This window comes from Parasteatoda tepidariorum, chromosome 4, assembly GCF_982258835.1.
Source record: "Parasteatoda tepidariorum strain Cologne lab strain chromosome 4, Ptep-v5.0, whole genome shotgun sequence".
NCBI lineage: Eukaryota > Metazoa > Arthropoda > Arachnida > Araneae > Theridiidae > Parasteatoda > Parasteatoda tepidariorum.
The window spans coordinates 85,744,859-85,759,141 of NC_141758.1; the positions used below are offsets into that span (position 1 = coordinate 85,744,859).

The 14,283-nt window shown below is 29.4% G+C and overlaps 3 protein-coding genes across 3 annotated transcripts; 2 read left to right on the forward strand and 1 right to left on the reverse strand.

Annotated features, from left to right (window-relative positions):
• Positions 1-112: 112 nt before the first annotated feature.
• On the reverse strand, positions 113-1,635 carry LOC147811868 (uncharacterized). The gene is made up of 3 exons (XM_087162254.1): positions 1,560-1,635; positions 1,381-1,486; positions 113-566 (listed from the first exon to the last, which is right to left on the reverse strand). The coding sequence occupies exons 1-3, from the start codon at positions 1,633-1,635 to the stop codon at positions 113-115; spliced, it is 636 nt and encodes a 211-aa protein (XP_087018380.1).
• A 50-nt stretch (positions 1,636-1,685) lies between these two features.
• LOC147811869 (uncharacterized) lies at positions 1,686-10,366 on the forward strand. The gene is made up of 3 exons (XM_087162255.1): positions 1,686-1,737; positions 4,052-7,739; positions 10,342-10,366. Exons 1-3 carry the CDS (start codon positions 1,686-1,688, stop codon positions 10,364-10,366), a joined length of 3,765 nt encoding a protein of 1,254 aa, XP_087018381.1.
• On the forward strand, positions 9,658-13,918 carry LOC147811870 (uncharacterized). Its single transcript, XM_087161520.1, has 2 exons — positions 9,658-10,653; positions 13,183-13,918. Exons 1-2 carry the CDS (start codon positions 10,615-10,617, stop codon positions 13,672-13,674), a joined length of 531 nt encoding a protein of 176 aa, XP_087017646.1. The 5' UTR covers positions 9,658-10,614; the 3' UTR covers positions 13,675-13,918.
• The last annotated feature ends 365 nt before the right edge of the window (positions 13,919-14,283 follow it).

The window sequence follows — 14,283 nt, forward strand, 5'->3', positions numbered from 1 at the left end:
TGTATAATGCGAGACTTTGTTTTCAGAAAAATATTGTAACGAGCTATCAGAAGGCAACGTCACGTAGAAAGACATGATTCTTAATGAGACTGGTTAAACATTTCCATCCTATTTATACTTTTTGAATATCAGTCACCCAATCATTAAACTTATCAGGGTAACCTAAAAATTTAACAAAATATTGCATCCTTCCATTGATTTTCCTTTTTTTAATTACTTTTTCAACCGGAAAATAACCAGAATTGACAACTTTTTGTAATTCTTCCGCATAAAAAGTACCTTCAATTGCTTCATTCATTAAATCTTTTAATTTATACACTATAGGATTTCGAGGAACTATTTTATCTATCACAAATAATTCCCGAGTCCAATTATTTTCATATCCTTCCTCAAATGTAAGTTTTGATTTACTAATGCGAACAGTGTCACCTATTTGAAAAACAGCTTGTTTTGGCTTATCTTTTATCAGCATATCACTATATAAATTATTCCAAACCTCTTTTTGATTATCGATATTCACAGAGGCTGGTTCCATTTTTATACTTCTGTGTTTAGTATGATTATAACTATACATTAATTTTTTAATTACATTCATATATTTTTTAATGTTAAACTCTGCAAAGTATTTCCACATCTTACTTTTTAAAGTGCGATTAAATCTCTCTATAATACTAGCTTTAGTTTAACTATTTGTTGTAAAAAAATGAACTCCTTCATTTTTAAGGTATCGCTGTATAAGTTTATTAGTAAATTCTGTACCTTTGTCTGATTGTAAATTTTCAGGTTTTCTTTCCTTAAAAATAGATTTTAATGCAGACAATACATTTTTAGCTGATTTATCTTTCAAGGGGACTGCCCAAGCATATTTCGAGAAGCAATCAATACAAGTTAACAAATATTTGTATCCACTATTAAACTTTGCTAAAGACTGCAAATCAACTAAATCTATTTGAAATTGTTCATCTATACCTCCAACAATCAATCTATTACGCTTAATTTTCTGCTTTACTGGTTTATGTAAAGCCCATAAGCAGAATATTTTCAAATGTTCTGCAACGGGACTTATTAATTTATACAAATGTTCTGCAAGAATTTCCCAGCGAAACAAAGTCAACTTTACGTTAAATACTATATTTTCATTTATTAAAATACAGGATTACACACAGATACAATACATTATTTTTAAACCAAGGCAAACATTTTTGATTTGTTACTTTTTCAATCACTCTTGAAGCACAAAATTTTGTTAATGACGATGATGAGAATGAATTGTTAATAAAATGCATATGATATGAAGGTCCGAACATTAAAATAAGGGCTGCCTTAAAAATCTTTCGAAGGGACAAGTGCCCAGATGGTGCACCATTTGCAAACACAAACATTCGTTGGTCTGTTTTTCCAACAACTTCTTCATCTCCATCGAAAGCATTTGGTCTTTCACAAACAATTCTGTTAATCGTGGATCCCAACGATTCACAAATTGCTTCTGAAATGGGAATGGAAAATATAAAAGTCATAAACTTTACGAAATTGGAAATCTCTGAATTTAATTCTTTTACGGCTTGCTTTAGAAGCTCTCTTGATAAAAATGGTGATCGATTTCTCCTGCTGTATGCTTAAAACTGATACACCCATATTATAAAGAAGTTATATCCATAACCTAATTCACTAATTTCCTCCTCAGAATGGCAAAAATACGGAAGAGGGCAGGCCCGGACTGGCCACTAGTCAGACCGGGTAAATGCCCGGTGGGCCGGTCTGACCTAAGGGCCGGTTTGACCGAGCCAGCAGAGCAAATAAATATTTTATACATTGCATGAATTTCAAATAATATTGCGCAAATAATAATAATATTAAATAACATATATATGATATATGTAGTAATAATATTGTTTTAATATACAGGGTGATTCAGATAATGCGTGCCACCCATTTTTTTCGAGAATGGATCAAATAATCGATTTGAAATAAAAAATTTAATAACTAAATCGACCCCAAGGAATTCAATAGTGATATTGTTAATTCCCGGTAGTAGTCGGAAGTACCGGAATTTGAACACGGTTTTGATTTTTTAAATGGAAACCTATATCTTATTTGGCATCATTGGAGAGGGTTTTCGAAAAAAAGCAACTTTTACTTGAAATTTTTTTTTATATCTCTTACTGTTCTCAAGATAATAGATACGAAAAAATTCTGATTATTTACTTCAATTTATCATTTTGATCAAAAATAATTCACTTAAATTATCAAAATCGCTTCAATTTTTGTAAAACATGGGAAGAAAGGCACAAATGTGTTTTAATGAAGGTAAAAGACATTATGACGGGAAAAATTTTTTTTTAGTGAATATGTCAAAATCTATTTAATATGTATTTTTTCTTATCTATTATCTTGAAAATAGTAGGAGATATTAAATATATTTTAAGTAAAAGTTATTTCTTTTCAAAAACTCTCTCCAATGATGCCAAATAAGATATAGGTTTCTATTTAAAAAATATATGAAATATCGTGTATATGAAAGACTCCTCGCTGTTGTAGAGTGCAAATTTTCAACCAGACAGAATGTGTTTTCTTTAGTGAATTCAGTCTTAAAGTCTTGTAATATAGATATAACAAAGTGCATCGGTAATTCAACTGGCGGGGCTGCAAATATACGAGGTGAATATAAAGGATTTTCTTCATGGCTTTCCAAAGAGTCCCCTGATCAAATTCATGTTTGGTGTTATGCACATGTCTTAAATTTAGTTTTAGGAGTCGAAGGCACTAATTGAAAGTGCATCGTTTTTCAGCCTACTAAATAGCGTCGCAGTATTTTTCCGTGAATCATACCAACGCGTGAACATCTAGGAATTAAGTAACGAGCACGGAAATAAAAAAAGGCTCGCAACTATTGGAGAAACACGTTGGTGGTTCAAAGATTCTGCATTAAAGAAAATTTTCAAAAACTCTCTCCAATGATGCCAAATAAGATATAGGTTTCTATTTAAAAAATATATGAAATATCGTGTATATGAAAGACTCCTCGCTGTTGTAGAGTGCAAATCTTCAACCAGACAGAATGTGTTTTCTTTAGTGAATTCAGTCTTAAAGTCTTGTAATATAGATATAACAAAGTGCATCGGTAATTCAACTGGCGGGGCTGCAAATATACGAGGTGAATATAAAGGATTTTCTTCATGGCTTTCCAAAGAGTCCCCTGGTCAAATTCATGTTTGGTGTTATGCACATGTCTTAAATTTAGTTTTAGGAGTCGAAGGCACTAATTGAAAGTGCATCGTTTTTCAGCCTACTAAATAGCGTCGGAGTATTTTTCCGTGAGTCATACCAACACGTGAACATCCAGGAACTGTTGTAATTTAATGATAATTTAGAAATATTCCGCTGGTGGCGCTGATGAATGTTGCGCGGGACCAGAGACCCATGAACTCTTGTTGTTACATCTTCTACCCTTTTCTTTGTGTTTCGTGCCGTCTATGTTATTAATAAAAATATATTTCAAAAGAACCTGCTCAAGGTAAGTGAAATTATTTCACACTTAAATTTAGTTCATTATAGAAATGACATTGGTTAAGTAATATTTAACATTGGTGCCGAAAACCCGGCACGCTACTAGATTTGATAATAATTTCGGTATAAAAGCAGAAATATAGCAGTATTTGATTTCTAATTCTTATGAGAATTTTTGATTATTTTTGTTCTAACATATTTAAAGTTAAAATGTCAATTCCAAATCAGAATGTGGTTAATGAAACTACTCGTGCTTTGATGCTCGATAAATTAAAACGAAAGCGTTCAACTATTAGGGGTTTATTAACGAGAACGCTTAATAAGATTAACGAGCAATTATTGTTAGATGTAATTGACAAAGAGGCACTAAATGAGCTTCTTCAATTGTTATGTGAGAAATCGGAACAAATTTATGAATTAGATATACAAATCGAAAGTTATATCGATGATTTAGATCAGTTAGAGGCAGAAGTAATTTCGAGCCAAGAAATAAGAGAAAAAATTATATCTTCTAAAACAAAAATAAATGCATGTTTAAAATCAGAGTCAGCTATAACGATAAATAATGTACCCTCGGTATCAGAAGCTGTAGCGATAAATAATGTATCATCGGTATCAAATGTACGAAACGAAGCGAGTGTCCGATTGCCAAAATTAACGTTGGAACCATTTGATGGTAAATATGAAAATTGGCAGGAGTTTTGGGGACAATTTGAGGGATCCATTCATGAAAATAGTAATTTATCTAGAACGGATAAATTCAGTTATTTGAAATCATTTTTGAAAGGGTCTGCTTTAGTTTCGATTCAGGGTTTAACGCTATCAGAAGCGAATTATGATACTGCTATAGATCTCCTAAAAAAAAGATATGGTCAGAAGGATATTATTGTTAGATCTCATGTAAATAAATTATTAAATATGCATCCTGTTAAATCATGTACTCAGTTAAAAGAATTGCGTCAATTGTGTGATATTTGTTATGTTCAGGTTCGTTCCCTCGAATCAGCTGGAGTAGAATTAAATAGTTATGGGAGTCTTTTGTTTCCTATTTTATTGAAATTAATGCCCGATAGTATAGTTTTAGATTATAATAGGCAAAATAAAAATGACGAATGGGACTGCTTTAAACTCTTGCAGTTTTTAAGAGATGAGATTGAAAATAGAGAAAAAACCCAGCTATTTCGAAGCTCGAACGAAGAAAAAAGTGAATTAATTAAAAGCTATCCTAAGTACGGTGTCAATAAAGATCGTAATTCATGGCGCGCCTTTTCGAAACCGAAAACAAATCCTGCTGCATTGGCATTAAGCGTGGGAGAAGAAGGGGGAAAGGAAATTAGATGCGTGTTTTGCGATTTTCAAAGTGATTCTTCGCGAATTAGTCATAACAGTGACCAATGCATTAAATCTGTCGAGGAAAAAAGAAATGCCCTGAAACAGAAAAGGAAATGTTTTTTATGCTTTAAAAATAATCACACTGTTTATAATTGTTATTCAAAAATTCGATGCGATGTATGTAAAGGAAGGCATAATAGTTTATTACATGTAAATAATAGTAGTAATAGTGGCAGCAGTAAAATAGAAACGAAATCAGATACTGCTGTAACTTCTGTTTCTCAGGAAAATAAAATTAATAATGATATCTATTTACAAACCGCCACGGTTAATATTTTAGGAGATAATAAAATTAAGAAATTTAGATGTTTGATTGATAATGGTAGCTGTCGGACTTTTATCCTTGAGCGGGTTTCTGAGGAATTAAATTTAAAAATAGTAGGACACGAAGAATTAAAAATCTACACCTTTGGTTCAACTGAACCAATGATAGAAAAGCGAAATAAGGTGAAAGTTGTAATAAAACATCCATTTACGCATAAGCAGTTAGTCCTCGAAGCATTAGAAACACCGAATATCAGTAATGCCGTTGTTTGTGTACCAGCGAAAGACATTAAGACTCAGTGTTATAAAAATAAAATACTCTTAGCTGATAAGAGCTTTCGTGATGAACATTTGCAACTTTCGCTTTTGATAGGCAGTGATTATTATTGGAAGGTGGTTAAAGGGAAAATTAAAAGATTGTCAGGAACTTTAGTTGCATGTGAAACAATACTCGGTTGGACAGTTAACGGTTCCAGTGCTATGCCAAATCAGATGATAACTCAATCTTCCACTAACGTTATGAAAATCGCTGTAGATACATTAGAGAGCAATTCCGATATTGAGTCAAATTTGATTTTAAGAACCTTTTGGGAATTAGAATCTCTAGGGATTAAAAATGATGTAGGAACCAAGGAAAGAGAAAACGAAGTATTAAATAAGTTTAATGAATCCATTTGTTTGAAAGACAATCGATATGAAGTAAAACTTCCCTTTAATGAAAGAGTCGAAGAATTAGAAGATAACTATGAGATAGCCTTTAATAGAATGAATAGTTTAACTAGGAAATTTAGAAAAGATCCAGAATTTCATAAAAGGTATCAAACAATTATCGAAGAGTATCTCGAAAAGGGAATAGCAGAGGAAGTTACAGACAATACTGAGAAAAGACTGTATTATCTCCCTCATCAGGGCGTACTTAGAGAGGATAAAGTTACAACTAAATTACGTGTGGTATTCGATGCCTCGTCGCATGCTAAGGGTGTACCGTCTCTAAATGACTGTCTGTTTTCGGGTCCAAATCTCAATCCTGATTTGTTGGGAATATTAATTAATTTCAGAATGCATAAAGTCGCAATATCGGCTGACATTGAGCAGGCTTTTACCCAAATATTGCTTTCAAAAACAGATCGAGACGCAGTTAGATTTCTCTGGATTAAAGGTGAAATAGGAGAACAAAAAGAATATGAGATTTTGCGAATGACTCGTGTGATTTTTGGTGCAACCTCGAGTCCATTTTTGTTAGCAGCAACACTTAAGCATCATGCTCAAAATAGTAAAGAAGAATTTCCGAAAATAAGTGAATTAATTGAAAACCGTATGTACGTCGATGACCTCATATGTGGAACTGATAGTGAAATTGAGGCCATTGAAATACGAAGAGACATGAAAACGGTTATGCAGAAAGGTAGTTTCAATTTGAGGAAGTGGAAAACAAACTCATCTTGTTTGCAGCAAAAGTGGGATCTGGAGGAAACCACAGAACTTAAATCTTCATCAGGTTGCTGCAAGATTTTAGGTTATATTTGGGACAATAGAAACGATTTAATAAGAATTCCAATCCTAGAACTCAACATATTGGACTCTAATCAGGAAATCACTAAGAGAATGATGCTACAAATAATTGGTAAGGTATACGACCCAATCGGATTAATTAACCCATTTACTGTTACTTCTAAAATCCTTATGCAAGAATGTTGGAGAGCCGGATTAGAATGGGATGATCCCTTACCATTAGATATTCAGAGCCAGTTTAAAAGATGGTGTGAAGATTTAGTTAATTTAAACGATATCGAAATTGATAGGTACTATTTTGGAAATGCCAGTTTTAGTGAGATATCTAACATTCAACTCCATTGTTTTTGTGACAGCAGTATGAAAGCTTATGGGGCAGTTATCTATCTGAGATACATTACATCAAACGAAATAAAAACATCATTCGTTATATCTAAATCACGTGTGTCACCATTGAAAAAAATGACCTTGCCTCGCTTAGAGTTAATGGGAGCTGTAATAGGGAGTAGACTCACTAAGTATATCATGCACAAAATAAACTGTAAAATACGCGAATGCTTTTATTGGACTGACTCCACCATTGTCCTTCATTGGGTGAAAGGGGATCCTCATAAATGGAAACAGTTTGTCAGTAACAGAGTCACGGAGATCCAGGAAATAACTGACCCTTCATCTTGGAATTTTTGCCCAGGGCAGGAAAATCCGGCGGATTTTCAAACTAGAGGATGCAGCGCTAAGGATTTAGTTTCAAATAAAAGGATTTGGAACGGACCACAATGGCTAGCTTTAAGTGAAGAAAAATGGCCCAAAGACAAAGGAATTTTCAAAGGAGAAAATATTGACAAAGAAAAAAAATCGGATTATATTGCAATAAATTATGTAAGCAATGACAAGATAAAAAATCCGATATTCGATATTGAGAAAATCAGTTCTCTTACAAGAGTTTTTCGAATAACAGCTTGGATAAAAAGATTTCTGAATAATTTAAAATTGAAGAAAGATGAACGAATCAAAGATGAATTGACTGCCGAGGAAATTGAAGATGCAGAAAAAACTTGGATTAAGTATGTACAGTCGGCAAAAAAAAAAAAGATATCACCCTGAATAACTTTCGTTCTAATGATCGGATTTTCACGAACTAATTGTTAATCTTAATGGTTCCTGGGGGTGACCTCAAATATGCTAATTAATTAGTGCTAACTATTAATTAAGTTACGAAATCAGACACAAAAACGTACTTTCTCTGAATAAACATATATTTTTTCTTACATATTTGGATTCTTAACCTTCAAAATATAGGGGGTAGCCGCAATCTGGGAAATATGGTCCCCATAGTTTGGTCAGGAGAGCGATCCAAAGTTCGTACCCCTTAATGTTAATTTCACTTTTTACGTTTTTAGTCATATTTTAAAAACTAATAAAGCAATTCGAAGAAAATTTCACCCAGTCATAAAACTCATTTACCCAAAGATAATTTAACGAAAAAAATACTTTTTAATAATTGTTAATTATTTTTTATTATTTAATTAAATTAAGGATGAAAAATTTTTGAATTATAAGGTATGAATTTTTTTATACCATATTAATCTACATATTTTTCAAGTGAAAAATCTAAAGTTTCAACTGTTTTTATTTATTAGAAGCTGAGAAAAATTAAAATTAATTATTTTTAAAAAAATAATTTGGCGACAATGAAGAAATGATTAAATGGAGCGATTAATATTAAAATGTGATAAACTTGCGAGGAACTTGACTTCGCGCGCTTAGCATAAAATTTCATTCATATTTTTTTCGCTAATAATCGTTTGCTTATCTTTTCATTTTTATTTTTTTAAGCTATAAAATACGATGTTTCTTCTTTAGTCGTCTAAAATTTTATTTGCAATTTAGTAAAGAAATTTGAATAAAACATTTTATTGAATAAAATACATTTTATTCAGAGAATGTGGAGTTTTATAAAAGCATGCTTCTGATAGAATATGATTATACAACAGATTGTGCTTCTTTAATGTGATTATTTTTTTTTCTCAATAACTGATAAAATTTCAATAATATACATACGAATGAATAAATTTGGAATAAAATATTCATCAATTTCTTGAATATATATTTTATAAATATTAATAAAAGTACGCAGTCAACATTTTTAAGCATCTCTCACAACATCGCAAATTTCTCAAAATCTTATAGGGTAAACTAACCAGTGAAGGAATACTTAAGCTTAGCTTGTCTTTAAAAAAAATCATAAAAATTTCAAAATTTGTAATTTTAGCTAAATGACGTATTTGTTATTAAATGCATGTCGACATATTTGTTATTAAATGCAAATTATGTAAAAAAAATTTAGATAACTTACATAATATTGTTTTAAGCTTTTGGTGGTTTAAATAATAAGTAGTAAGATAACCAAGTGAAGGAACAGTTCTTAAATTGAATAAACACTAAATTTTCCAGTGAATGAACACTTAATTTTGAGAATGTTTGATGCTCGTTAGGAATCCTTAGGCCACACAGATATCTGTCGCCCTGTAGATGCCTGAATTGACTGATGTTAACACAGGCGGGCATTAGGAAAAAAAAATCTTTTAAGTTTTCGTGCCCCCATTTCAGTAACTTAAGGGCCTTACGAGCTCTGTTTAAAAAGAGAGTATCATATCAGATATATATATATATATATATATATATATATATATATATATATATATATATATATATATATATATATATATATATATATATATATATATATATATATATATATATATATATATATACAAGTATATATATATATATATATATATATATATATATATATATATATAAGTAGTAATAGCAGGCATGTATGCGGCGGAAGTGACGTCACAGTCAACCTGAGCTTATTTCTGCCCCAACCGGAAGTTGCTAAGTTGCTTATTTCTGCCCACCTACAAACCGGAAGTTGCTTATTTCTGCCCGCCTGAAAATCGAAACTTCGTCTGCAGCGTCATGGGGAGCTTATTTCTTTTTTTTCTTAAGCCTAATATATTTTTAGTTTCGGTTTCTGTTTTTAATTTAGTTTCGTTTTTTTAAATATTATTTAATTTATTAGTTTTTTGAGGGTGGCAACACTTATTATTTTTAATATTAGTTTTTAAGGATGGCATCACTTAGAAACTTTGTTATTTGGGGAGATATTGTATATTATGAAGTTATGACGTCATCTCTTATTACATAACACATAAATAATATCATACTTTTACTCTAGTGGCGCCATCTATGTGGGAATTTTAGAAATAAAATAACTTTAAATCTATTTTAATATTTAAATCTGTTTTAATATTATTTATTAAATATAATTAAGGCTGAGGATCGAACTCACGCCATCAAAAAGCCTTCGTGGGTCAGTAGTTGGATATCATAACCACTGACCCACGAATGCTTGGTTAGATATGTGTTAATAAGTTAAACTTTTGTATTCTGAACATGTGTATAAATGAAAAGGATTTGATATCGATATCATCCTGCAGTCTCATCGATATATTTTTCACTTAACCTTTGACAGTTATTAAATAATTATTTCTGCCCCTCTTAATGTTATGATAGCTTTCTCTGAGTGGCAACGGTACTGACCATACACATGTTAAGATTTGACGTGTTTTTGTGTGATAACACAACTACTGGTTACAGAGCGAGTCATTCTGATAACATATAACAAGCTAGATCTTGGGCTATGACGCATGTGTTGAATTCAGTTCCTTTCACTTGCGCTGGTAAATAGTTAAGCATGTGACAGTTTAACATTTTTCTGATTGGTTGTTAGAGTTATACTTTCATGATTTGGCAACTAGAAGGATAGAGTGACTTAATTTACCTACCCCCCCTCTTATATTAGTAATTCACTTGTTCTTCTGTTGTGTCTCGATTAAGTTTTTGAAAAGTTTTTCAATTAACCATTTCGTTATGGACGGTTATTTAAAGAGAAAACTTGCTGAAACTGAAGTAAGTACTATTGATTTCTTAGTAATTTACTATGCTTTTAAATTTATTGTTAATAGAATTGTTTTATTTTAACTTCTAGCACTAATTCGTTTTTAGGCAGAGCATGTTACAAAACTTAGTTAACTTTAAAAATTTTATAACTACGTTATTTTTATTATATTGATGATAAATAGTATATTGATAATGTTAAATAGTATTATTTATAAAACTACTGAGATGCGTTAATCTGTATCTTTAATTAACCAAGATAAAGTAAATTGTTTTGTACATTTTAATTAATTATTTTTATTTTGTTAATAATAAAAATTACTCATCTTCTTAGTTACAAATTAGGAATAGTTATTATTTTTTTTCATTGCGTAATCTAAATGAAGTTAATATTTCTTAAATTAACTTTCTATTTGTTAAAATTTATTAAGTATGTCTACTGTGAATATTAAAAGTATTAGAATTAAAGGTATATTAATTTTAAATTAATAAATATTAGTTTATACGATTAGGTATTTTTATCCCTATCGTTTGGATTTACGGCTATCAATGTTGTCATTTTTGAACCCAGAAGACAATGGAACTCCTAGATCTTGAGACAATACATGTCTTCGAAGTGGACTTTGTGAGTACCCATGTTATATGAGGAGGAAGACTACGAAAACCTCCTACCCTTAGTCCGACGACAAATAGTGGGATTGGTTTCATTAACCAGTATCCTGTGAATGTACAGAGATCAGAGGAAAACTTAAGGTTTTAATAAAATAAATTTGAATAATTTAAGAAATACTATATGAATTCTAATGGTGTCATCTATACTTAAAATGTTAGAAAGAGACTATATTAATAACTCTTAATTTTAGTTATTGTTTAACATAAATACCGTTGATATAAATGGCTATAATTATTATTTACCTATTTAATATTACCTATTATTAACCTATTCAATAAAAAAATACACCCTTTAATAATTAATACCAAAAAGTTTCATAAAAACTAGAAACTTATTACAAAAATATAAAAATTATTTTTGAAAAACTGGAAATTTTTCACAAAAGTAAAATTATTTTCTGAAATATTACAAAATCTCCCTCAGTAATAAAAATATTTTCTAAAAACTAGAGCATTTTGTTAAAAAGAATAAATAACGACATATTTATATTATCAATTATATATTAAATTTCCTTAAAATTTCAAATGAATTATTTTAAATCTAAGAAACATGTAATGGGAATTTTTGCCGCTTTAAATTCAATTATATTAAAAACATGTAATGGGAATTTATCGTTTTATTACGTCGTTTTATTCAGTTATTACAATATACGATTCATTTATTACAATATTATTACAATTACGTCGTTTTATTCATTTATTTCATCATTTTATTCGTTTTATTACAATTTAATATTATAATAATGCAAATAACTTACTTTATTTTCAAATTAAGAGGTAATGTTAAACTAACTATAGCCTTTCTATTTGAAAGTATATATTTAAATGATACTGATTACAGAACTTGAACATGTTATCTATTTCTCACAAAATTTTACAAAGATAATGTCTGTCCGGGACGTTTGGGGCTTATCCACGTTTTATCAATTAGTCATAATAACATAGTGCTTCATACTTGTTATAGAACGTGGGAATAAAATTATTTCTTAGAAAATTGTTAAGAAACATATGATGTATGCTCGCAGAAGTGATTGGGTGAAACTTTGAATATAATGTTATTTATTTTATTAAAATATATTTTGTCTTTATTGATCATTTTCACATGTGAAAAAGTTTATATTATCAAGAAAAAATTACACTCTTTATTAATTAATAGAAAAAGTTTCAGAAAAATATATAGAATTTTCTGAAAAACTAGGAGATTTTAGCAAAAACTTAAATATTTTTATAAAACTAACAAATTTTTAACAAAAAAAGTAAAAATATTTTCTTGAAAGAGAATTTTTTTTTGTAAAAGCATAAATATTTTCTTAAAAGATAGAAAATTTTTAACAAAAAGTTAACATTTTTTCTTAAAAGATCGAAAATTTTTCTAAGAACATAAATATTTTCCTAAAAGATAGAAAATTTTTAACAAAAAGTTAAAATATTTTATTAAAAGACAAAATTTTTGGCAAAAACGTAAATATTTTCTAAAAAGATAGAAAATTTTGTGAAAAAGTTTGAAGTATTTTTATAAAATTAGCAAATTTTTAACAAAATGTTTAAAAGATAGAAGATTTTTTGTAAAAACATAAATATTTTCTCAAAAAGATAGAAAATTCTGTTAAAAAGTTTGAAATATTTTTATAAAACAAGTAAATTTTTTTTGCAAAAAGTTAAAATATTTTCTTAAAAGTGAACGTTTCATATTTGTTTTTGTAAAAAGATTTATTTTAGACAGAACTCAGAAGGTAAAGACTTTTACTTTGCAAATAAATTCTTAATCGTAGTAATCGAAAGGAGTTATGAACATTATCATAAACATTTTAACTGTGTGTTGTTAATTATTTTTCTTGGTGTCTCAAAATTTTCTTTTTTTTATTGTAGGAAGGAAACAGAAAAGGATTCTCAGCTTTAGTCATTGATTTTGAAGGTTTTCAACTTTCATCAGGGGCATACATTGTCAAAGAACTTGCTTTTCATGCTGTAAAAGGTAATTCCATTACCGGAGTGTGTACATTCCAACCACCGTTTCCGTTTGAAGAACTTCCAACACAACAGAAAATGCAATATTCTTGGACAGTCCGAAATATTCATCAAATAGATTGGAACCAAGGAGAATTACCCTACGTTAAATTTCATACTATGTTGACTTTTTTGTGTGATATGTATTCACATATCTATGTGAAAGGACTAGGAAAACGGAAATTTTTAGAAATTCTAACCGGCAGAGTGTTTTACAGTTTGGAAGATTTTGGCTGTCCTAAAGTAGATGAACTGATACCAACTTTTTCATCGTGCACTATACATTCACTAGATTTTAAGCATTGTGCTCTCGTTAAAGCGAAAGCATTTGGACGATTTCTACAAGACCTATAAATAGGACAAGCACTCGGAATTCAGCATAAAGTTGTTCCTGGAAGTAATATAGTAAATCTTATAAATGACTTTTTTGCGAAATAGAAAATCAGCTCCAGTGGGGGGAAATGTATTTTTAAAAACATTAAACGATGTTCAATTACCAGCAAATTTATATGTAAATAGAAAAATTGTATAGTAAAAATAAAATTTTTAAGAAAGCCGTGATGTATGCTCGCAGAAGTGGCGAGGTGAAACTTTGAATAAAAATTTTATTTATTTTACTGAAATATATTTTGTCTTTATTGAGCATTTTCACAGGTGAAAAAGTTTATATTATCAAGAAAAATGTCACCCATTAATAAATAATACAAAAAGTTTCAGAAAAATATCTAGAACTTTTTGAAAAACTAGGAAATTATTACAAAAACATAAATATTTTCTTAAAAGATAGAAAAATTTTGTTAAAAAGTTTGAAATATTTTTATAAAACTAGCAAATTTTTAACAAAAAGTAAAAATATTTTTTTAAAAGAGAAATTGTTTTTATAAAAACATAATTACTTTCTTAAAAGATAGAAAATTTTTAACACAAAGTTAAAATATTTTATTAAAAGAGAAAATTTTTAGT